At 42.8% G+C, this 26,202-nt stretch overlaps 1 protein-coding gene across 1 annotated transcript; it reads right to left on the bottom strand.

Annotated features, from left to right (window-relative positions):
• Window positions 1-374: 374 nt before the first annotated feature.
• pard6b (par-6 partitioning defective 6 homolog beta (C. elegans)) lies at window positions 375-24,901 on the bottom strand. The gene is made up of 3 exons (XM_035159822.2): window positions 24,533-24,901; window positions 20,856-21,078; window positions 375-5,142 (listed from the first exon to the last, which is right to left on the bottom strand). Exons 1-3 carry the CDS (start codon window positions 24,593-24,595, stop codon window positions 4,217-4,219), a joined length of 1,212 nt encoding a protein of 403 aa, XP_035015713.2. The 5' UTR covers window positions 24,596-24,901; the 3' UTR covers window positions 375-4,216.
• Between the last annotated feature and the right edge of the window lie 1,301 nt (window positions 24,902-26,202).

Genomic DNA, 26,202 nt, shown 5'->3' with positions numbered 1-26,202 from the left:
CATCTGGGTTTTATCAAGCGCTCCCAGAACCACAGAGGTAGTTCCTGAAATGTCCTGCAGGTGGCGCAGAAGCAGCACGGTGAATCACTGTTAGAATGTGGAAACGGTGCACATGGGATATAATATATATATTTTTAACGAGGACCAAATTAACAGACTTAAAATAACTACGAGGGAGAATCAAGAAGGTGGAAGTGATGCAACACTGGATGCAAGCTGCCGTAAAACTCCAGAGAGTAGGAGGAGAAGGAGATGGTCGGGAAGGAGGAGAAGGACAAGAAGATGGAGGAGGAAAAGAAAGAGAAGAAGGAGGCGAAGAAGGAGAAAAAGGAGGAGGGCAGGTACAGTAGTATCTCAACAATCACACCAAACACTGAGGGTTGCTACACGACTTTATTTTATCCAGCTCCTTAAATCAGAAATTACAGGTGTACATCTATTTAATCATTAGTCTCCAGTTGAATCTTAAAACAGTTTTCATTAAACGTGATAAAAATGTACATCATCATCATATATAGCATCGATATGAAAATACTGACAATCTTCATTATAAATCTATACCATAGGATTTATCTGGCTAGCAAAGAAAAAATCATTGCTCAATCACTTAAAAAAAAAGTAAAGACTCAAAAGCAAAGAACAAGTCGCCTCTTTTAAAATTGTACCGACACAACGGTTTCTTTTCTCCCACAAAATAATAATGATAATTCACAGTTTGGAAAAATAAAAATAATAGTGTCATGTCTTGCACGGATTCTCCTCTTGCTTCAGGAGGAACAGGGAAATCAGCGATTAAAATCGTCTCCTAATGGGCAATATCATCTACTGTACCATGAGATGTACAACCAAAACAATCAATATATAAAATAAAGTCGTACAATGTGAACAGAGGATATGCAAAACACATGATTAGAGAATAAATAACAAATGCCGCCATGGTTACAATCCCAGTGTCCTGTGGTAAAGAGATAAAGAAAATAAATTAACATTGATTTTTAAAAAACCTTCCTTTCAAGAGTACCATTCATCACTGTGCTTGATGTCGGGAGTGAAAGAAGCCAGAACCTAACCATCACCAGCGCGACTATAAAAAAAGGCCAAAAAAACAGTACCTTGTACATATAGCGTGAAATACAATGGCGGATGCACATACATGTCCTGTGTGTTGGTTTCCAGTCATATACATATATATATTTACTGTGAGAGGCTCAGTGATTTGAATAATAACCAGAAAATAAAAATGAGAAATGGTGTGGTATTGACTATATGGTTATTACAAGTGAGTATTGGCTCAGATGAAACCAATAGACCTTACGGACAGAGACATTGCCGATTTTCAGACATTCACCGAACTCCAGATAATCTCCTGTCATTCTCCGGAGGGGCTGTAGGTGAGAACACAAATGTGCAAGTGACAGGCTCCGGACTTTATCCATCCAGCCAGCCCCCCCGAGTAAAAGGTCTGCATAGTGTCCGATTGAACCCATGTGAGAAAACAGCAGGATATCGTCCGCAGGATTCACCACAATTGAGTAGGTGTTTGATGACGGTTTCACAACATTGTATTTTTGCATAAGTGCCATTCATGTAGAAGACACCGACAGAGATGTCATGAGAGCTTTTGGTGATAAGACAACGTCGGTGTTGATGTGCTGTAAACAAAGCACGTGATCGCTGCAGCAAACGTTACATCCTGCCTCAGCATCACTCATCACCTGAACGCTCCGGAGATTCCTGTGTTGTTGTGAACGCGTCTGAGCAGAGAAACTACTGCGCCATTCTCCATGTGTGAAAGGCAAACTGCAGAGAAACTCCGGACCCTGCTGTGCAGACATTCTCCAGAGTTGTCTGAAAATGGCTAATGTTGGGCGTCAACAATGTTTTAATGAGCAATAATGTTAAAGATATCACCTATTACAGGACAGCAAATGCTAATAAAAAGACCATCTGCTTTGACTTCAGAGAGGCAGTGAACAGCCGTATGCAACGGTAATGAATATGAAGTGTTGTGGAGCCGCTTCTCAAACAAGAAGTAATGTCAGCAGCAAATTAATTTGGATTCAAGGACCAATAAATCCCTCACATACAATTTAATGCCATGTGAAAGTTTGTTGGTGGATTCAGATCAACTCTGCGACCTAAAATTCTGCAAATGGAGTCAAGTCAATCAAATTTCTACAGCTCCCAAAATCTGAAATTTGCCTTGAAGGTCACAGGGATTTTCAAACATGGTGTTTGAGAAAGGTTTATGAAAACAGTATTGCATTAAAAAGACATGCAGTACTTTCAGCAGACCAGCCTCACCTTCGACAAACAAAGAAAGTGAATCAGTCTGTGCCCAGTGTACCTGCATGTGTGTTTGTTTCAATGTGACTCAACCGGGCTTTACTTTGAGATACAGGCAGTTTCTCTACTGTCACTGTGTGTGTGTGTACCAGTCCCTTCAACTCATTTCTGTGGTTGTGTTTGTTAAAAGTGTTACAGCCCAACTATCGATGTGAAATTTAGGCCCAGAGTCAACATCAAACATTCGCTCATAGAGTGACGTTAATTGAGTTCAATGAGAACGATGATACACAAAGGAAACGGTGCAGAAACACTGGAGAGATCACTTTTCATATGTGAATGACTCAGGACACATCCAAGTGAACTCAGGGCCTGTGGATAGACAGAGATGAATATACTGTACAGCACTGAGATAAGATATATCGTGTTGTGGCCCAGACAGAACCGAGGGGGAGAGAACAAACAAACAAACAGAAACAAATTTAAATCACATTCACATTTTCTCATTTGTAGACATGCAGCAGGGGAAATAGCCCTTGTCATGGAAAGGAGAGGGAGTGCAAGATTAAGGATATTACTTCTAACATGTCCCATTCCCAGGGAGAAGCAATTTTACGTGAGTGACGTGAAACAGATGGAATATGGTCTATGTCGTAACCTGTGAGATACAATAATATGTTAGGGCTGTCACTTTATATTCAAAATCAAAACTTAAATTCCAACGCGGAAGAGAAGTTAATATTTGACCTTTAATGACATTTCAAATCATTCAGTCTAGAAGCGCATCAGACGATTGCGTTGTTTTGCTACAAAAATGGAGGAACGCTAGCAAGTAAAGCCGTCTTGAGTGGACACTCACGACACCAAAGCATCTGAGAAGCTGCTTGTGAAAGTATTTTAGGTTCTGCATCACGGCAAAGTAATGAACAGAGGAGAGGCTGTTTGTAAACTTTGTACCACGCAATCTGTTGACCCACCTGTTTGCTCTCCACCCGAGTGAGGCAGCGGAGGAGACACCACACCATGTGAAGTGTTCGTCCTCATCTGACTTGTGCGGGGGGGTCATATCGTATTGGTTCGACTTGATTTTTAGAAAAAGTGACAGCCCTATCATGTATTCAAAAAAAATTACATAAACAAAATGCAAATCATATAAAGATACAGGCCTAATGTTTATGGGAAGAATAATTATTATTAAAAATCAACCTTTCAGTCATTAACACAGCAGATAAAGAGGAAAAACAGCTAAAAATTGTGTTTTTAAAAAAAGCATCTGAACCAACACAAAGAGCCCAGACTTGTTTTTGTTTGTAGGTCGTTCGCCCTCTAACAAAAACTAAAAAGTTTTATTGCAGGTCTCAGCTACTGGTCAATTGTTGTAGTAGAATAGAATTCTGTTGAAAGTACCACAGCTGTTGAGCAATGTGGGTGCTGTGGTCACCTGGGGGACGTAGTACAGTGGTGGAGGTGTGGGGAGACAAGGCAAAAAAACAAAACAGTACCAGATTGTCTATAAATGGTTTGATGACAATGTCTCATCTCTGCCCTCTAGTGGAAATTCAGCAGAAATACAGTATTGGGTTAAAAACAAGTGCTTCTAGTGGTTAAAAAAATAAAGTGGAGGGTAGTGGAGAACCAAACTACACTTTTTCTTTCACTTCTGTCTGAGACAATTTTGTGCCTGAAGAACTTGGGATGGGGGCCGGTCACCACTCTGGCACACATGCGTGATTATTGGCATGTAGAAGTGCAAGGTATAGGGTGCAGTGTTTGTTGTGTACATGCTGGGATGTCAAAACAATTCACATCATTGTGCTTCTCAGATACAGTCACTGTACGATGGAACCTGTGTCTGAACTGCCGGTCCATGACTCCCCCAAATGTGTGTGGAAGTATTTGTGTTTGTTTCCAGTGTTTAGTGTGTGAATGTCTACAGAGTTATAACAGTGCCATCTTCCTCCAAGCTCCGCCTCTCCATTGCTCTGTCTGGGGATGGCGTGGTCGAAGTGGCGTTGGCGTAGCTAAGTGATCCACTGCTGCCGCTGGCTGGCAGGGTCCCATTGGCATTGATGGAATGAGCAGAAGCGGAGTTGGTGGTAGTGCGGAGGTTGAGGTGCGGCTCATACCGAGGCAGCGAGGGCATGCTGTAGTTGGAAGGGGAGCGTCTGATTGGCTCGGCCTCGCCTCCCGCCTCGATCACCAGGTCCTCGTCGTCCTCGTCGCTCTCCAGCTCCCCGACAGGGAAGTTCTGGATGATGTGTGAGGGCATGGAGGCCGCAGCACCGCCGTGTGATGAGTAGCCATAGTAACTGGCCCCGCTGTCTGATGAGCGTCCTGAGCTACCAGACGTGGCGCCTCCTCCTCCACTGCGAACAACATTGTTCCGCTGGTTAGCAGGCTTCACGGTGATGATGAGGTTGTGGCTGTTGGCAATCATCATGTCCGTCACCTGGTCCAGAGACTTCCCCGCCACCTCAATACCGTTCACTTCCAGCACCTCATCGTTGACTGCTAGCAGGCCGGTGCTCTCCGCCAGCCCACCAGGCACCATGCGAGAGATGAATATCCCCGGCACCTTCTCCAGGCCCTGTGGAGTGACCCGTACGCTGGAACCATCACGGATGTAGAAGCCCAATGGTTTTTCCTGGCCATGCTTGTAGAGGCGTACACGTCGGTGCGTCTCAGGGAGGATGTCCACATCGATGATGGAGGACACGGGGCGAAAGTCCTTAGGGAGGCTGATGATGACAGGTGGTTTTTTCCTGTTGGTGTCAGGCCGTAGAAGAACCGCAGAAAGCACAGTGTTTTTCTTCCTGGTCAGCGAGTTGGTACCAAAGGTTGTGTAATCAGCTTCCTCTGCAAAATAACAAGATAGAGGAAGTAGAGATAGAGAAGAGGAAGACAAAAGGGGGAAGGTTGGCAGGAAGAAGAAGAAGAAGAGAAAAACAAAAGAAGATATTAACAAAAGCTGGTTAATTTTCCATTAATTTCAAGCTGGGCTCATTAAACATGAAGTCATTATTCAGGCTGACATTCTGTTGCATCATGTCGTTTCAGGAGAATGAATAATGTTTTGCGATAGAACAGCTCTGAGCCTGAGGTGTCACTGCAGGGTGCCTGTGTTAAACACACACAAGACGCTGATCCCCACAACTACCCTCAGGTCGTTCTGATGCAAAATGCCACAGCAGCCAAACAGGCGCTCAGCTCCACTCCTTCATCAGCACTCAGTCGTGCTGCGGCCCACAAATTAGACTCCATATGCTGCGCACAGCCTCGCAGGTGCACATGGTGCACAGGGTGCACAGGGATGTTGTTTTATTGATTTAATGAGCATATGTTTTAATCTCAGGATGCATTTTTTATAATGATGACGTTCCTACTAAATAAAAGGACATAAGGCTCAATCCTGTCACTAAGCTACAACTTTTAAAGGACTAGTCTGAAAGTTGGAGAAAATGATTATTGTCATTAGTTTTGTGTGTGTGAGCTAGATAATGATCATATCTGTCCATTGAATGTAAAGATACAACCAGGATCCAGTAAGCTACAGCTAGTATTGACTGGAGGCAGAGGGAAACAGCTGGCCTGGCTCTGTCCTACATAGAAGAACCTCTTAAGATTACTAATTAAAGCTAGGGTTGGTAATCCTTGAAAAGCTAGTAAGAGCAGACTAGACTTTGGAGAAATGCAACCGAAACCTCCTACTCCTCCCATCAGTCCTCTCGTCAAAGCTACACCCCCAAACACATGACAAAGCACTGACTGACATCCGCCAAAAGACGACTTTTCTGTGATTCAATCATAAACATCTGGCTGTTGTGTCTGCTTCAGTGGTTTATGTATCTCTGGCTGAAGACGCCTGTCATGCACAGTAAGAGCAGGTGCAAGATGCACACAGGCAGGCAGGTCAGTTATTGACAGACCGGTATACTGACCATCTTTATTTCATTTGGACTGAATGAAATGATTGGTTGCGTTCATTACGTGAGTTTATTATGTGAGCTGTGGACAGACACAAGTGAGCCATTTTCCCATTGGTTATGTCCATGTAACCATCTCCTGGCTGTAGCTTCATTTTAAGGTGAGAAAGATTTTAGTCTCAGCTGAATTGGCCAAACCTGTAATTACTGGTGGTAATGAATAAAATGTAGTTTAATGCCACAGGTCACAGACTTCAATTTATTGTTGTTATAATAAAGAAGTCAGGCAATAATTGTCCATCATTCAGAACAACAGCGATCTGATTTTATGCTGCACACAGCATGAGTCTGGGAACTTGAGGCCACAGTGACAGAAACTGGAAACGTTTGACATAATAAAAGTGAGTTAAATGATTTTAATGTGAAGCTGCAGCAGTAGGAAATGTTTGGTTTGCATCAGCAGTAACTTCATACAACATTTCTTGTGAAAATATCACTTCAGACACTCAATGTGTAATACTGTAAATATTGTTATACTTTTAATCAGTGGTTAAAGGCTCTATCAATATTGTGTTACCTCATTTGTCAATAGGGATTTAGCAGACATTTATTCAAATGAAAATCTTCAACACAGAAACAAGAGTGGTACCAATCTTCTCATCCACCTCTCAGCAAGAAAGCGAATGAGCAAATTCTCAAATGTTAAACTACTCCTGATCCCAGCCTGTTCCCTGTTCAAGGTTTTGAAGTTGCTGCAGATACAATCTGCCAGTATGCAGGAACAGGCTGAGAAACGCACTTGTCCCAGCTGCTATTTGCATTTTAAATAACTCAGTGTGAGTTTTATGTTGTATTTATTGGCCATTCTTTACTGTTTGTCAGATGATTGTGTGGTTGACTGCTGACCGTACAACAAATTACCCCCATAGCAATAGTAAAGATCCTTGATCCTTATATTATGGTCATATCTTAGCTGCATGAGTCACTGAGATGCCACTGAACTATGCATGTTATGTAAATTTTGCACTGGGAGTGTCAACACTGTCATGCTACTATAGACTTTAACCCAGTGTGGCTCATATTAACACTAGGCCAAGGGCTGGACAAGTAAGGGAGGGAAAACTGGACCTTGGTTCTCTAATAGTTAACCAGCATAATATCAGCAGCTAAACATTAACATGACTTTCAATTTATTTTTATGCTGGTCTCAGCCTGATCAACTCAAGTTTTTGTCTGTTTCTGATGTTATTTTTAACTTCCTCGTCTTTACAGCACTTTGAAATCTCCATTATTAGATGAAAGTGCTCTATAAATAAAGCTCTGGCAGTCTTACACTGAAAACGTTCCTATTTCTCTGTCCCTCTTCTGTGTGTGTGTGTGTGTGTGTGTGTGTGTGTGTGTGTGTGTGTGTGTGTAATCTAGTAAAATGTCCACTCAGGTGGCTGATAAAGAGTCCAGCTCTCAGGTTCTGACGGGTACGCACCCCACCACTCCCCCCTCCATTCCTAAAAACAAAACAAAGGATCGATTGTCCTGAGCAGTTTCGCATTTCAGTTCCCATGAGGCACGAGTCTAGTGTATACACATTTGCTAGACCTTTGCAAGTCCTGACCTTGGTATGGGCGACAACTACATATGAGGAAAATATAGCAACAGAACTTTCATGAGGTTCCATGACGCCAAAACGCTGAAACATGTGTTTAAATCACTCAATCGCTGTCACTGTTCTTTCTACATGCAAACAAACCTGGCCATAAAAAGGAGCATAAAGGGCATACAGGTGGATGGCTCACAACACGTGGACACACACATGCCTTCTTCCAGCGTTGACACAAAGGGTGCTCTTGCGGTGCAGTCATGCACAGGAGGAGGCAACCCTACACATGTCATGTCACTCGCTCTAGTCTTCTTTTCATCTGAACCATCCCTCCATCTCGAGCGTATGAAGGTATAGGGTTATAGTTGTATGTAATGGTCCCTTAGGGCCACAAACAGGTGCACACACACATGGCCAGGAGATGCTGCTCTAGCGTCAAATGGTATCAGCTTGCAGCTTCTTGACTACAGTGTGTGTACCCACACACAGAAACAATATTTGCAAGCATCTGCAAGCCCACACAACCCAGCGTTCATTTGAAAACACACACGCACGCACACGCTATCTATAAGGTTTATCTGTGGTTAGTGATGATGATGAGAGAAACCTAATACCCTGAAAACACCATCGCTACATTACAGCTCATTAGCGCAAACAAGCCAAGCTCTCAGTCTAATTGGCTACAAAGACCTATCGGCAAATCACAATACAAACAAACACACACACACAGTTCCTCATTTGTTAAAGGACAAATTACCATCTTTTGCTTCCATTTCTTTTGAGAATAACACTACCCCACTGTCCCAGTGATGCAGACATAAAAATCTTTGCACAATACTCTTGTGTGCTTTGAGTGCATATTGTATGTAAAATAGGAAACTTGATGACCTATAAATGGTTGTTCTGTATTTAGAAACACCACAGACTTCATTATCAGACCAGTCATCTAAAAAGGTAATTTCCTATTTTCAAAATGTTGGGACAAAATCTTTGGGATGGTCCTGGGACTGATCTCACAGAGGTTAGTGTGGAGGCCTGTTGCACAAGTAGCGAACAGAAAAAACCCCCCTGCTTGTTTAGTGGGATGTTCTACATCATTAAATCAAACTGGCGCCAAATGTTTAAAAACCTGGACAGATTTCATGTTATATCATCAAAAACAACCAGCAGTTGGTTTAAGATACTGGTATTTGCCCATTCATCCATTCTCTCAAGGCTGTGGTCACGTAGCTACAACATTTGATTTGAAATCATTCTAAAGTCTGTCTGGGTTTTTAATCAGAATGCCTGTTACCACCAACTTACCTTGGTCATTTAGGGCCGATTATAACTTGCATTTGTGATATGCATAGATGCTTTCAGCTTCTCTAAAAAGGACATGTGGAGATATGCCACTATAGGCTTTGGAACCATGTTAAGCTGTTTACAAACACAACCTCTGGAGGATGTCCGGAGAATTGGTTCGGGACGTTCACCAGAGTTTGTCTTTCACACATGAAAAACGCAGAAGGAGATTCTCCGCTCAGACACGTTCACAACAATACAGACATCTCTGGCACGTTCTGTGACAGCAGCTTTAGTTCTTATCAATATCAACCTTTTAGGTCAAGACAGCACTTTTCACCTGACAATCTGACCTTGGCTACAAGACAGAAACATCTCAACATGAGCCACTGACGAAGCTGCTGGACCAATGGTTAACATGCTGCAGCTAATGAGTGTACAGGTATGCGGCTGCTTTAGATAATAATTAATTAAAACAATCAGAGGTCAACTATGACAGAAGGTGATAGAAAACTGTAAAATGTCCAGATTTAAAAGGGTATTCATCACATAGCTGGCGTTTGCAACAAATCCATTTAAACGTGAAGAATTTGTCAGTGAACATTTCACTTCCCCCATGTGAATATGTTACATAAATATATGTCAATTGCTATGACAGAAGTGTATCACAATCTTCATACTTAAGGAATTATTCACAAACCTAGAAGATAAAGGGTAACTACACTTGCCATGGCTCTGCACAGGTTAGGTATCCCAGCTATGCAATGACTGCTTTGCTATTTCCCACGCTGAATGGAGTCAGTGAGGAGCAGAGGAAGCGAAGTAACAGAGGAGAAAATGACAACCCAGCAACACAACGTCACAAGTGAGGACACACAAGGAATTGCCTTGTCATTCTTCTCTGTAGTATGTAACTTTACACACACACACACACACACACACACACACACACACACACACACACACACACACACACACACACACACACACACACACACACACACACACACACACACACACACACACACACACACACACACACACACACACACGGGGTGAACAACTAATGCATCTCCTTCCTGACATTGAAGGGACTAATGCAACTCTGCCTAAGGAGAGGAAACTACTTGTGTGTGTGAACTGGCATGGATTGGTTGAACACATCATCTCCCTCGGTGCTCGGTTCTTCACACACTCTGGATGCATCATGCTCAAACTGTGGACTTTGGCTTTTAAAGAGCCAGTGTCAATAGCTCAGAATAAGTGGAATGTGCAGGCATTCAGAACACGCCCCAGCTTTTTACACCACCAATCTCGGTCCGGAACTGCTTATCTTGACCAAAAGAAATTATGGAAAATATGCTTTTTTTTTAACTTGGGTCACACCCATTTCTAGTAGCACTTTATCATTACACCCACTTGTCCTCTGGTTACACTGTGTTACAATTATGATGATACAGGATGACAAGCACTGGGTTTCACTGTAATATAATGACTCCTGACGACAACACCATATATCCATGACTTCCTGGTACTTGTTCAGGGGCTGTGTTAGGGAAACCTGATACTGTGTCAGGGTAAAACAACATCATCCGGACTGAGCACTGTGACTGTCAAAAGAGAACTATGACTACTACGATTTGTATTACAACTACTACTGGTAGGAAAAATGAAAAAGTACAATATTTTATTATATGACACAACAACTCACCACTACTGTAGCTACTACTGTGCCTGGGTAATTACAAGTGAGAACAGTGGCAGACGAAACATTATGAACAAGGTCACATAACTAATCTATGGAGGAAAACTAGTAAAACACGATACAAATGCATAAAAGGTTCCGCAGCTAATTTAACAACTTTTAAACTCTTAAAACCAAAAAACTAATGCTGTCAATGAAAGCAGTCTGCAGTATTGAAACAAAACCAGTCTCAACAATCAAAGGAACAAAAACACAGACGAAAGACGAGCAGTTTAAGTGTGTAGTGTTCTGGAAACAGTCAGGTTTGTTGATGACAAGCTCGGATGTTCACCACATGGCCGGTGCCAGGGTGTTCCTGACACAGAACGATACAAGAGGGGGAGGAGAGGGGGAGTGTACAGGGTGTGTGTGTCTGTCAGTGTGAACTTGTGCAGAGAGAAAAACCAGCGGTGGAGGAAAACTAAAGATGTGAAACAGGCAGGAGAGAGAGAAACACAGCAAATACACACAGCGGACAGAGAGAGAGAGAGAGAGAGAGAGAGAGAGAGAGAGAGAGAGAGAGAGAGAGAGAGGAAAGGAAAGGAAAAGAGAGAGGGAGGAGGTGATTAAAAAAAAAACTTTCAAAGGAGTACATTCCCGGAGGGTTACTATTCCTGGTGTAGTGAACATACCTCCCTGGCACAGCCCAGATAAAAGTGCCTTGTTGCTGCTGATATGAGCAGGAGAAAGAAATGGAAGGAGTGATGTCAAAGGGAGAGTGCTGAGGAAGGAGAGAAGGACGGAATAGGGACACCAAGAAAAAAAAAAGACATGCAGTCTATACAGTGTACCAATATAAGTCCGGTGTCTGGGAAAGGGAGATGCTGTAGAGGCAGAGGCGGAGACATAGACAAAGCCTTGAACTGACAATTTGAAGAATTACTTGTTAAATCCATAATTAAAAAGAGTCTGGTCATAGACATTAGCCTTTTTCAGGCCTCTTCATATAATCTCACTCATGAATTCTCTATTACACTCATCAGTCCTGCTTTATTACTCTGTCATGGCACGAGTCATTTATCAGGAAATAAAGAAACTAAAATCTACACTGCAGGGAACCCAGCTATAATTTAGCAGTATCTGATGTAGAATTAGCACATCAATGCAGATTTAACACATTTCATTTGCTTGTCTACAACACTTTCCCTGTGTGCATGTTTGTATCTCGTCACTGCGGTATGATGCAACTCTTTTGTGCTGACATAGACACCTCTCTCCCTCCTCTGCAATTCCTTGTCACCTTCCACTCTTTCTCTCCTCTGTAGCTTTACTCATATCTGTCCTGCAGTCACTCTGGTACATCCCTCAGCATGAGTTTTCTGCATCTCCACCTCTGTCTGTCCCTCTTGGTCTTGCAGATTTCAGCCTCTGTTATCCCTCTCTTCCCTTGAACTGTTCTCTCTGTCTGTCCTCCCAATGCTGGGATTTTTAAAGATGCTACCACAGCTAAATCAAACACAGGACTCAATGGTCCTTTGAGGCCAGCATGTGGGAACAAGAGTTTGTCTGGGACAATAAGTTGATGACCACAACTGGGACTGGTAGGACAAGTATGGAGTTGATGAGGTGCTGAATCATGCTGCTAATAGTCAGCATGGGGCATGGAAACGGAGCTGGTAGTGGCAGGACTACAGCTGGTGTGTGGACTCAGGGTACCTAGGAGCAGGGATATGCCTGGGGCTGAGGCTGGTTTTTGAGCTTGGGACAGGGAAAGGTAGGTGACAGGGGCAGGTCCAGTGGGGAGGATGTAGATTTCAGTACAGTGTTACATGAAGCAGGTGGAGTCATGGGTGTGGTGGCGAGATCTGGGTCTGATAAACCGAGCCTTTTACATAGCCGTGCTGTGGCTAGCCTCCAGGACAGCGTAAACGCTTCATGTCTGTGCTTTTCTCGGAGTATCTAGGGCTGGGCGATACGGAAAAAATATCAGTCGATATGGATATATATCTTCGCCACTGCACTGAGGTGGATTACTCTGCGCAGGTCAGCAAGTGACTCTGCTACTTTGATGTTTTCTAATCACTCACACTTAGAACTGATCTTTATAAAAACCTGCTGAATTCATATTTATGTTCCTGGATAAACGGGGTGTCGCTTCTTCTGCAACAATGAAGTTAAAACACAGCGTTGCGTCAAAATCTGTGGAAGGACATTCTGTCTGCAGGAGTGTGTGTGTTTGTCTCTGTCCCTCTTCAGACGAACTGATAATCACATGTATTCAGTTATTAATCAAGGATGTCGGATTATGACTCTGAATCGTTCCAGTCACTTTTACCCTGATGTCCTGAATGTGCGCATCACGTTACGTCTCCTGTTGTGTAGCAGGTTTAAACGTGTGCCTCATAAACTCTAGATCGAATCAAACTTTTGATCAGTGCTGGTGTTTATTGTTAAAGTGTAGAGTGAGCGCAGGTCAGAGGAGTGAGGAGGAAGCAGACTCTGACAGACTCTGACAGACTCTGACACAGGACGACCAGACCTTTTTTGTGTGTCTGTCCTGGTCCTATTCGAGCAACATGATTGGTTTGGCGCAACGCTATTATCATTATCATTGGCTGTTCTTGTTGTCTGTCAAAACTTTGATGGAATGAGTTCTATTGACGTTCTATCGACCACGTCTTCAATTTCTATCAAGGAAAGGTTCTATCGCGTTAATTATCGTTATCGTTTTATCACCCAGCCCTAGATTGTATCATGATCTTAGTTTAAATTACCCTGATTCATAACTCAGAATTTGACCTTGGTAATTACTGAGATGGCAAACACATCCATTGAAATCATTAGGAAGAGATCTTATTACAGGAAGGATGGATAGGAAACAATCACAACAATCAATAACCTTCTCACATTACATACAGGTATGTGAACATCATTTTATTTCAGAGTGTAGAATGTAGTAGGATGAGGAGAAAATTAAGTAAAAACAGTGGCAGAAGTTAAGCAACAGTGTTTGGGAGCAGCATGTCAGAGCCTGCTAGTCTGCTCATATGTAGCCATCCAGGGTAAATAAGCCAGAATGGCGTGCTGAAAGAAATTCACAGATAAGCATATCAGTTATCAAGCTTCATATCAGTATCGCTGTAGCACACAGCCCAAGGGACAAAAACAACAGAAAGAATGTTTCTTTTTAATTAAAGCTCGGCACGAAATACTGCCTGCAAGTCAAAATAAAAAGATGGCACACATTATTACTGAGGTCTAAAATGTGATTTTCCTCATTACTGCCACCAATTCTTAGAATGGGAATAAACTGCTGATCTTCATTTCAGTTCACATCCATGATTTTCATTTTTAGACACAAATAATGACTACACATTCATATCTTTGCTGAGAAAAGCCACTATCCCTGCTCAAAACCAGTGCCGAGCACTAAAACAAGTGTCTTTGTTTCAACTCTTGACACAGTCTGAGGCTTTCTCCAGCAGCAACAACATATCAGCTCACATTTATGACGTGCATGTATTTGACTTCCAAGCTGGTAAAGTTAATTTCCAAAGTCCATTTCCTTCCCTCCCTCCTCTATCCATTCATCTTCCCAAACCAACTGAACTGAGAAATTCGGACAGATTCTTTGACAGAGCGCGTGGGCCACCACCGTTTCCCCCCTTCCATCTAAGCCGCTCTCCCTCCATCTTGTTACAGCCTGTATTAAGTCTTATCGAGCCAGGTTTCAAAGGGCAGAGAGAGCAAGGCTGTGCGCTCTCTCTCGTTTCACCTGTTCTCCTTCACTTTCTCTATCCATCTGTACCCCTTGTTGACTGAGCCCGGCTCTGTAGTCCAGTCTGGCCTGTTGTCCTGTCTAATCTAGCCAGCAGACGTGATCAGAGACTGGCCACATTCCACCAAAAAAAGGCCCCCTCCCTCCATTTCTCTCTCCCTCTCTCCCACCCTCCCCAGCTTGGGCCTCATTCTGCATTCCTCCCTCACTAATACTATTCTCTCTCTCTCTCTCTCTCTCTCTCTCTCTCTCTCTCTCTCTCTCTCTCTCTCTCTCTCTCTCTCTCTCTCTCTCTCTCTCTCTCTCTCTCTCTCTCTCTCTCTCTCTCTCTCTCTCTCTCTCTCTCTATCACACTTACACTAGTCCCTCTCCTTTCCCCACATCTCTAATTACATGCCTTGCCTAAACAATGACTTATACATTACTCCCTCTTTAATACCGTTTACCCTCCCTCTCTCTCTCTTTCATCCTTCCATCTCTCTTATTAGGCCGAAGATATGTTCCTCCTCCACACATTCCTCCACCGGTGCTATGAATTCATCCTTCCCTCTCTCATTACATACTGCATCCCAGGGAATAATCTGTGCTCTGTGGACAACTTGAGATCCACGGGAGGGATGGCTGATTATTATTTTCACAGATCATGCTCTTAAACTTAACCAGCTCTAAAACCAGCACTTTGTCTCTCTTGCATTAATCCCTTCATCATCTCTATAGATCTCCCCTTCCATACTCATTCTGACTTCATGCTTTCTTTTTTACACTTGAAACACTTTGTCCACCATGTCTCCCTTTGTTTCATGTGGCTCACTGTGACTGTCACACTCACCCCATCCTTGTCACTACACAGCTACACCATCTCTCCCCTCCATGACTTCACAGACTTTGTTCAGTACATTGTTTATCACACGTTATCCTGCTCTACTGCTTACTTTGCAGGGTGGGTAGACTGTTGTGTACATTTCCTTTTCTGTGGACGAATGACTCATGTGCTGGTGACTAATTACCAAGACAGTCCCTGCAGGGATATGCAAATAAAAGCATTCCTGTCCCCCTCCATACCTTTCACCTCTAGTGAAGGGTGAAGACACCGAAACCGCGCAAGCAAATAGAAAATGTCACCAAACAAACTGACTCCCTGAGAGAGACCGAAAGAGAAACTGCTACATGGACGAAGACCTGGAAACTCTGTGTATGTTGTGTTTGTGCAAACTCAAAGAATGTTCTGGACGACTGATACAGGTAAACATGGGAGTCTCTTGAACTGAGGAAAATCTCCTATGACAACCATGTGAACAGTCAATCATTTACAAACTCGGGCGTGACCAACAGTTTCCCTGATGTCGGCTTTGGTTGTATCAGAAACTTCAACTGGAATATGACATTCAACATTTCTCAACAGGCCTATGTAGCCAACTAAAATATCAGAAAAACAACAATACATTTCTACTGAAACTTTCTTGCAAACCAATACAATGTTTTACTGTCTACTGTATGTACAAATACACAAAGATATGTGAAACACATGGACCACACACTGCAAAGATTATCACATCAATCTTGGAATATTTGTGGCAGTTATAACATGTCAGCCAGAGCTGGAGCGCTAATTAAGCAGACAGACCAACTATTGCAGTTGCAGTTGTGTGGAACAGAGGTGCTAGACTATCTCTACACTGTCACTGTATATATATCATACCAGTGGTGACAAAATGCACTCCACATTACCCTGGCTGCTTGTCAAAACCACACTTCAAACAAGTATCCTGTTCAGCAAGAAAGCCATTTTCTGTGGTAAACCTGCATTCCATTGGGCTCTGCTTAAATATATGAACAAAAAAGATTGCACTAAGAATGTTCAGAAGGGTCTTTTCTGTCTCCTGAGATCCAAAGCTAATTAAATCTAGGGTTGGTAATCCAGGCTACTAAATGCTCCTGATACATCCCACATCCCAAAAACTGCTAGAAGCCAACTTTTCTGTGACTCGCTCGCTAACTTCTGGCTATCATCTCTCTGCTTCTGCGACCAACCGTTTCATTTGGACCAAATTAAATGATTGGTTGCGTTTATTCCTTTCCTGCGAGGGCCACAGACACGGATCTTGTGCTAATATTGTTGGCTATCAAGATGCAAAGAGGATTTGGAAAAATAAGATAAAAACTGTTTCAGAAACAATTTACCAACCCTAACTTTGATTGAATTGTAGACCTCTAAAAAAAACAAAAAAAAAACACCTCAGACCTGAACCTTTTACCAACCTTCAGTCAACAAATCTCTCATCTAAAACACTGAGAGAATATATCTATATGACTAAATATGTATTAGTTTAAGGCTTACTTTACATAAGCAACAGGGATTCTATTAACAATAGATGATAAGTAATAAATAACTATGGTATCACTACAAATCAGCCAACTAGTAAGAAGAAAATGCAGTACAGGAATATCAAACTGTGTCTGAGGTTATCTGGAAGCAGATTCACCATTATATAGTGTTTTTTTTTTTTATATGTCAATATTGATATTATTAGTGGCTTTAAAAAGCCAATATTTACTGGGCTTTAATCTCAATATACCTTTAATAAATTACTGGATTATTATATATATTTTTTAAAGTTTTTAACCCACTGTGATGGTGTTTTGAAGATCAGTTTTTGTTTATAATGTACTTAAAAGCAAAGTATGTTATTATCACAATACTCCAAACAAAAGCAATGTGGAAGACAAGATGTTAGGACGGCCGACTAGCTGATTAGCAAAAGGCCAGATGTGAAACAGCTGCATTTGTCAGGATTTAAAACAGCAGTCATTGACAAAACAACACTACAGTTTTGTCTTCGGCAGCTGACTAATGAACACCATGTTCTCCATTTACACTGAGCGTAGCAAAAACAGTGTGAACCAGGAAATGGCTCTGAACAGCGATCAGTGAATGATAAAGTGCTGCCTGGAGTGGGTATGAATTCAGATTTATTGATTATCATTGTGTTTATGGACTAAGAGTTTCTGTAGTTAGTCTGACACACATACTACTATACTATTCAATCAGCTGTAGCTCTGTGAGAATATCAACACACTGAAATGACAAATAAAGCTGTAGCAAGACAGCTCAGACAGACCACTTGTGTTTTCAAGTCTGAATGCTAGCGGCCCTGCTCCCAGCATGCTTTGCAGCTCTCATCAGCCTTAAAGAGACTCCAACACTGTTAATCCACCTATGAACAGGCCTCTTCAGAGCTGCCATGACAACCAGTAAACAGTGGACACCTCACTGCCAGCTCAATAGCCATCGACACATTGTTCACGCACGGAGGGCAGGGCTTATAGTTGAGTTGTAGCGGTGTGTGTGCTATGGCAAGTTTAGAAATGATTGGCAGTGACAGAGTCCACACAAGCACAAACACTTAGGCCCTTTTTCAGCAGTGAACAATGGAACACTAATGGCTGATCAGAAATGTAGCAATGATGCAGAAACAACAACAATGTGGGCATTATTCAAGACCAAGACCATAACAATACACCAACAGACACTCACAGCCACATATCCATCCCTCTGTCCATCCACCAAACCACCTGCTCACCAATGAATGTACAAAACCCACAGAGCACCTATCTTAAGATACACAGCCTGGGATAGTCTTCCAGACAAATAACATAACATGACGCACATGGACTGAACTGTCATCATAGCTGTTTTCAGACATTAACTGTTCACACGGGATGTGGACTTGGTCCAGAATTTGCATTTTATTATGTAAAGGAGGCAGCAGGAGATTCTCGGGTCAGACGCATTTTACAGAACATTCTCCAGAGTGTTCAGGTGAGGGGTGGTGCACCAGGATGTAACATGTAAATTCCACTGTGGAGATCACATGTTTTGCAAACACAGAGACACAGTCATCAGGCCTTATCACCAAAAGCCCTTGGACCATGTTGTCTTTCCAAGTTGGGATCTTTGTAGTTGTCCTCTACATGTACGGCATCTCTTTTTCATCCTGAGATATTTGTATTCTTTTCTTGTTTTGCATCCTTTGCGTGTTAGAAACGTTATCAACACCCCCATGTTCGTAGTGAATCCTCCGGATAATCTCCTATTGATAATCTCCCAGATAATGTCTGCAGCAACTGACTCAGACATATACATTCTCACTTACAGCCCAGTTCAGGGCAGGTCTGAAAGCAGCTCATGTCAACAGAGGCTGTCTCAAAGATACATTTTTATTATCAGTGAGACTAGAGACGCAGCTTTGGTTTTATTACCTCCAAACACATTTCCCAGATATCTGTGCAATTAGACTCCACTGGGCTTTTCTATGAAGTCAAGTAGGAACAAACTTTAGCCCACACTGCTGCCTCATCTCAAGTCCTGCTCTACTGCGACAATAACCAATCTAATCGCATCTGACTACCAGCCATCTAAGACATTTATGGTCTCTAAAGGACATAGTAGTCCGATTGCATTATAATCCAGCTTGTGACTGTAAAACTGAATCACTGTGTTGAACTAAACACAAACTGGTTTGGCGGAATCACTCAGCAGTCAGCAGCTAAAAAGTGTCTTCTTCTTCCTCTTATGCTGCTGGTAACAAACAAGTTTGCTGTTGTCTTGCCTGATTAAACACCATCTCCTCTTGGTGGGGAGTCATCTGTGCAGATAGCACTATATCAACAAACACGGTCATGACAAAACCGATCATCACAAAAACAATTTCTCCACCTCAAAATCATTCGTTTTTCTGTCAGTCTCACATCGTGTTCCAGAGAAAGCAGAATTTAAAGATGTGAAATACTATTCAGATAAACAGCTCTTAGTGCTCAGTGTTAAAAATGTTCTGAGTGGGCCCTTGGCCTGACACAGCTCACTTGGCCCCTACATAAAGAAGCCATTAACTCAATACACAACAGAGTCATCACGAGATAATAACTGCAGATATATAATAAATGATCTATAAGCTGCCAATTTGCTGCCTCTGCACAGTGTAGGGCCTTTTAAGCTCGGACCAAATGGTGCTTGAAGGGGGGTTGGCCAAATCAGGAGGGAAACCAGGGTCTGAGGGCAATAGGTCTGGGGGTTGTGGCTGCATTAGTGTTTGTGTGCGACTCCAGGATTTGCTCTATCTTTTCTAGAAGGCGGCACACGTGTGAGTGCATGACTAATGTGGGATGCCTGCTTGCCTGCATGACATGTGTTTTCGTGTTATTTGTGTGTGTGTGCGAGCAGCAGTGAGCCCAGCATGGGGGCTAGTGTCTGGGGCATGTAATTGAAACACGGTCCCATGCAGCGCTACACAGTGACCCCACTAATCTCCTCATGACAACGTGGCTTAGCTTCTATAGGGTCATATGGCACAGGGAGGCGGCTTAAACACAACACTGTGCAGCCCGCCCTGCCCCGGCCAGCAGACCTTAGGGTCCTCCCTGCATTCAACAGGTCACACTCAGAAACTCATGAATTAGGATGCACTTCAAATCAAAAAGAGCAGTTACAATATTATATTTGCACTCTGACAAAAACAGGTTCATGCAATCCCTAAGCATGTGCAAACAATGACAAGTTAAGTTCAGTTATGAGCATTAATTACAGCAAAAAAATCATTTTTCTACCCCCTGAACAGATGAATGACACCATGCAGGACCATCAGTGCAGTAATAATTGGTAATAAGTCAGCGAGGAAGTGAGAGACAATGAGAGTATTGTAACCGAAAGTGTATGTAATGAACTTTAAACCCTCATTTTTCTAGAACTATCAGTCAGCAGGCAAACAGTAAAAAACACACCTCCCGAGTGATTGCCATGCTAAACTACAGGACATCTTATCTGGTTGAGTGCCCCCAGGGGAGTTTTATGAAGGGTGTTCAGAGAGAATTGAAAATATTCCAAGAAACAGCAAAGCATTAATTTATCTCTCTTGCTCTTTATATTACTGATTTCTTTTTGTCCTGCCCTTGCAGTAAAATTGTCTCTGCAAGGTTGCTGACCTTAAACTATGTGGGACTGAAGGGCAACACCAAAGGGATCTAGTCATTTGTTTGCAATGACACCTCAATGTGGACAAAATACTCTTACGGAATATGCTTACAAATGAAAAGGTAACATGATCCTACAATACTTTTATCTATTATATTAATCTAGAACAAAAAGCACAATAATATATTTTCTATTTAAGGACCTATCCTGTCTTTCTAAACTGCATTTACAAAGCCAACACAAGACTTTCCTTTGTATTTTCATAGAAAAGCAGATTCCACCTGACAGTTAGTGGAAACTAGGCCTCTTTGTTCAAGCACTTCCTCTGTGCTTACCTTTCCTCTGCAGGAACAGCCTGAGCAGAGGGCTGGCAGTGGAGATGGCCTTGTGGTAGTTGTCATCGTTGTTGATGGGCAGCAGGTCGCCGTGCACATCAGCGTAGCCCACCAACAAGTCCACATTGGGGATGCGGTGTACGTGCTGCAGGAGGCCATAGAACTCATCAAATCGGCCCGGCTTGGACCGATCCAGAGAGAACCGACGAAACTCTGCACCAAACTGGGATGGAACAAAAGGATATCCACATGAGGACAAGTGTGCAAACAAAAGCACATATGAATATGAAAGAGACAGAGAAATAGTCTAATTTAAGAACTAGAAAAAAAATTGTGTGAGTTCTAGTTAAAGGCATACATGCAATATTAAGGAGCATCTCTTTAAAGAATCAGAGATTTAAGGCTGTGACTGAGGAGCAGACACTACGCTGCACTGGCAGCATGTTAAGAGTCTGTCTTCCACGTGGACACGCTCTGACATGCCACATGTGATGAATTATTCATGCAGACTTTGTGACTTTCTATGCTTGTGGATGTAGCATGTTCACGACTGTAGAATGCTGCCTGTCAGAATGTTTGGTACGCACGTTGTTACATGACAGACTTGTGTTACTACAAAACACTTCGCTGGCTTTTGAGTTACATCTTATTCAGTGGTGATCTGACTGGATCAATGGCTGCTCAGGATGCCTGATCGCTGGCACACTGTCCCATTGGTGGTGTTGATAAGCACCAAGTGTTGTGGTTACTGTTGCCCAGCGCTGACAAAAGATGATACATATTCACTGCCAACTGTGGACACTGGTCATTGTATCCATTAAGGCAGAGCAGAAATTATATTAATTATAGGTTAGGAAGCCGAACAGGTCACTGGCCTGTGTCTGGGGCATGAGAAGACAAAAGCATTAAAAAAGACCTAGGACTGGAGCTGAGCAAAGTAAAAAGTTATTTGGTGTAAAGTGGTGGTGGTGGTGGGAGGGGGGGCAAACAAAGAGGCCACAGTTTGTCAACACCTACAACTAGCTCTAAATACTAGTTTGTAGCAGCAAATAGCGCCTTGAGGGGCCCCGCTCCTCAGCATGAGTGTCATCATGCTGCAGGCAGGAGGCAGGCTGCCTGTGGCGGAGGGAGCCGTACGACACCTGCACAGAAGGTCGCTTTTAACAGGCTAATTTGACATGAACGCCTCATGAGTGGAGAAACCTTCCCACTGGGTTCTGCTAAGACAAAGACTTAATTCAAACTTAGACTCAGTATTATCTACATACAAATTTTTACATATGACTGCCCGTCTGTATGTCCGAATGTGGGACACATATCCTGTGAACTGTTTATCTAATCAGCTTTACATTTGGCAGGAGTGTTAGTAATAGCCCAGTATCAAATTTGGTACAATTTGAATACGTTCAATAATAATAAAAAATGTGATCTGTGATCTGAAGCAGTCAGGGAGGGCGGGGCGGGGCAGTGTGCGTTTAGTCTGTGGACCGAGTTGAACGTGTCTTCTTCTATGTCCTCGGATAAACTACAGCTGTGGTCTGCAAATGAGTCAAACCACAGGTCAACATCGCAGCCGGATCGTTTTGATTATTAGTTTATTTTCATTTCACCATATCCGACTGGTTCACAGGAGTCACAGGTGCCGTCATGGCAACAACGGTCATAGAATCACTTCCTCTTAGGAAATTTGTCTTCCAAGTAAATGCACAATGTTCACAGAGCCTGTATTTTGAAAAGCTGTGAACTTGGGTCTGAAGATTGTGTTGATTGCTTAGCAGAGCCCTGAAGTAGCCGACATGTTATGTATGAAAAAATAACTTTATTAAGTAAATCACCCAAAATTTGCCTATATATATATATCAACCACACATGTGAACAAAAATAACAGGTTTAGAAAGAGCGGGTTTAGAACAGACGGGTTTAGAACAGTCGGGTTTAGAACAGATGGGTTTAGAACAGACGGGTTTAGAACAGATGGGTTTAGAACAGACGGGTTTAGAACAGACGGGTTTAGAACAGATGGGTTTAGAACAGACGGGTTTAGACGGGTTTAGAACATGCAGGTTTAGAACAGGACGTTTAGAACAGGACGTTTAGAACAGGCAGGTTTAGGGTTTAGAACAGGCGGGTTTAGAACAGGCGGGTTTAGAACAGATGGGTTTAGAACAGGCGAGTGTAGCACAGACAGGTTTAGAACAGGCAGGTTTAGAACAGGACGTTTAGAACAGGCAGGTTTAGGGTTTAGAACAGGCGGGTTTAGAACAGGACGTTTAGAACAGGCAGGTTTAGGGTTTAGAACAGGCAGGTTTAGGACAGGCGGGTTTAGAACAGATGGGTTTAGAACAGGCGAGTGTAGCACAGACAGGTTTAGAACAGGGAGGTTTAGAACAGGACGTTTAGAACAGGCAGGTTTAAGGTTTAGAACAGGCGGGTTTAGAACAGGCGATCGTAGCACAGACAGATTTAGAACAGGCAGGTTTAGAACAGGACGTTTAGAACAGGCAGGTTTAGGGTTTAGAACAGGCGGGTTTAGGACAGGCGGGTTTAGAACAGATGGGTTTAGAACAGGCGAGTGTAGCACAGACAGGTTTAGAACAGGCAGGTTTAGTACAGACAGGTTTAGGGTTTAGAACGGGCGGGTTTAGAACAGGTGGGTTTAGAACAGGCAGGTCTAGGGTTTAGACAGACGGGTTGCGAACAGACGGGTTTAGAACAGGCGGGTTTAGAACAGGCAGGTTTAGGGTTTAGGACAAGGGGTTTAGGGTTTAGAACAGGCAGGTTTAGGGTTTAGGACAAGGGGTTTAGGGTTTAGAACAGGCAGGTTTAGAACAGGCGGGTTAAGAACAGGCAGGATTAGGGTTTAGGACAAGGGGTTTAGGGTTTAGAACAGGCAGGTTTAGGGTTTAGAACAGGCGGGTTTAGAACAGGCAGGTTAAGGGTTTAGAACAGTCAGGTTTAGGGTTTAGAACAGACAGGTTTAGAACAGGAAGGTTTAGGGTTTAGAACAGGCAGGTTTAGAACAGGCGGGTTTAGGGTTTAGAACAGGCAGGTTTAGGGTTTAGAACAGGCAGGTTTAGAACAGGCGGGTTTAGGGTTTAGCACAGGCAGGTTTAGGGTTTAGAACAGGCAGGTTTAGAACAGGCGGGTTTAGGGTTTAGAACTTAGTACAGACGGGTTTAGAACTTAGTACAGACGGGTTTAGAACTTAGTACAGACGGGTTTAGAACTTAGAACAGACGGGTTTAGAACTTAGGACAGACGGGTTTAGAACTTAGGACAGACGGGTTTAGAACAGCCAGGTTTGGCTGGGGCGCTGCATTAGTGAGGTAAACAGCAGGGGAGGAGGGAGCTGTGACAGGTGACACGGACTCACTGTGGCGTCAGCTGACAATAACCTCCACCTTCAAACTTCCTAGCTAGCTTAAACTTATCACTTCTACCTGATATCAAAACTACCACACGGTCGGCGTCAAAGTTTTAAATATGGCGAACAACCAAGAGCTAGTCCGGAGTGACAGGAGCCGCGCAGGCTCGTTAAGCTCGAGCTCGTATGTCGGTCATTTGTGCGACATCATAACTCGCCATCAAGCCACTTAGCAGCTAATTTAGCCTGAAGAGTCGGAGCCAGCGGAGAGTGAGGCTGTGGAATAAAGTGATGAAGAAGAGTCCGCACGCACCTTGCTCTTCACCTCCACGGCACTGAGTGAACGGCTGCTCGGCACTCGGTGGTTCTTGTTCATGTTTCGCTAGCAGCGGGTCCCGCCGCCTCGCCTCACACACTCGCCCTGGTCCTCCTGGCGCCGCCGCCGCTACTGCTGCTGCTGAGTATCCGAGCACCGCGCGTGTCAGAGCGGCTGTTTCTGTCCAGTGTCCCCCGCGACTCCTCGACGTCCCGGGGCTTCACGTCCAGTCTGTGAATGCGACAGCCCAGATCAGCCCGGAAACTTAGCTCCTCTCATGCTGACTGATGTCACAGCAGCTCCAGCGCAACTGCTGTACACTGCGTGTGTGTGTGTGTGTGTGTGTTGTCCACCTCTAACTCTACCGCTGAGTGTGTGTGTGTGTGTGTGCCTGGAGAGCTGGCGACACCACATTTCAAAATAAAAGTCGCAGCCACTGACTTTTCCCACTTCAAAATAAGAGCCCTTTACCTTCCAGTCCCATCACTGTGACCTTCACTTCAGTTCAGTTTACTTAAGTCCACAAAAACATTTTTCTACAAGGAAAGCAATAAGTTTACAAAAATAAATAGAGAAGAAAAAAAAAGAATTACTGAGTGAATAGGTGCAGGCTGAAGCATAAGCTTCTCATACCGACCCTGCATACCCTGAAGAATTCAACTAGCACCCTATTAGGTCCTGAACTATTTGCCATGATTTGGTAACAGTCCCACTATAAGCAATACAAAAATGAACAAAAGTAACAAGTCAGTGAAATCATTATAACATAATGAAAATTATCAAATTCATATATTTATGGGTTTGCAGAGTTAAAACAGATACAATGATGCCCACATAAAAACACACAGGAAGCTAAGAGCTCAAACAGAGACCTCTCCTTAAAACTCAAGGCAAAACAACCTGGATAATATGAAACATACACAAATACACATACTGTGCAAATCACAAATAATTCTCACTCCAAATGTCCATCAGTCAACTGTGGAGTTAGGACGTTATACTAGCGTTTGTTCAGGATGTTTCTTAAAGGGAAAAAGATGATAAAAGAGGAACAATATGGAAGTTCGATTTCCACAAAACATTAAAGAATCCTAATTTACCTGATTACCTGAAATCATTATTACATTATGAAAATAAAAGATATGGCTAAAATGCTCTTTGTACCACGTAATGGTTTTTAAAAGATGAGAAACTTTACAATAAACACCTGTAATAATTTTGTCTGAAAATAAAAAAAAAATATCGATATGAATATACATCAATCATGTGCTACAGTTCTAAGGTCTCACCCAGTAAGTAATTTGGGATACACAGGCCCTTAGAATTAAGTCAACTTCAGCATTGTTCATACAAGATAAAATATCCTAATAGTGAGCCTAAATCTCAACTTGTAACCGGATGTGCATGTATCACATTATTTATACAATGTGTGGCATTATTTGCATGTTTTCTTGAGTTACAGTGTGTCGCATACTCCAAGTATATAAAATGAATTGTTACAATGTCAGATATAGCTCCACATACAAAATTTATGAAGGTAATAAAAATAAAATATTTATAGTTGACTGAACCATGTTTCTTATTGTATAGTGACATCTTCTGGCCAAAGCTATATAGGCCCACTGCTGCAGGGCGCTGCACAGGGTATACATGCATTCACAGTTTAG

Source organism: Hippoglossus stenolepis, chromosome 6, assembly GCF_022539355.2.
Source record: "Hippoglossus stenolepis isolate QCI-W04-F060 chromosome 6, HSTE1.2, whole genome shotgun sequence".
NCBI classification, from domain to species: Eukaryota; Metazoa; Chordata; class Actinopteri; order Pleuronectiformes; family Pleuronectidae; genus Hippoglossus; species Hippoglossus stenolepis.
Note: the sequence above shows the minus strand (reverse complement) of the source record. Positions and strands in the feature narration are given on the sequence as shown.

What these genes read in the sequence shown, in the direction of transcription:
- pard6b (XM_035159822.2), bottom strand. Translation starts at nt 24,595, where the DNA reads ATGAACAAGAACCACCGAGTGCCGAGCAGCCGTTCACTCAGTGCCGTG. An exon ending in CCGTGGAGGTGAAGAGCAAG is followed by an intron (nt 21,079 to 24,532) that starts GTGCGTGCGGAC and finishes GTTCCATCCCAG; the next exon opens with TTTGGTGCAGAGTTTCGTCG. An exon ending in GCTGTTCCTGCAGAGGAAAG is followed by an intron (nt 5,143 to 20,855) that starts GTAAGCACAGAG and finishes GTTATTTTGCAG; the next exon opens with AGGAAGCTGATTACACAACC.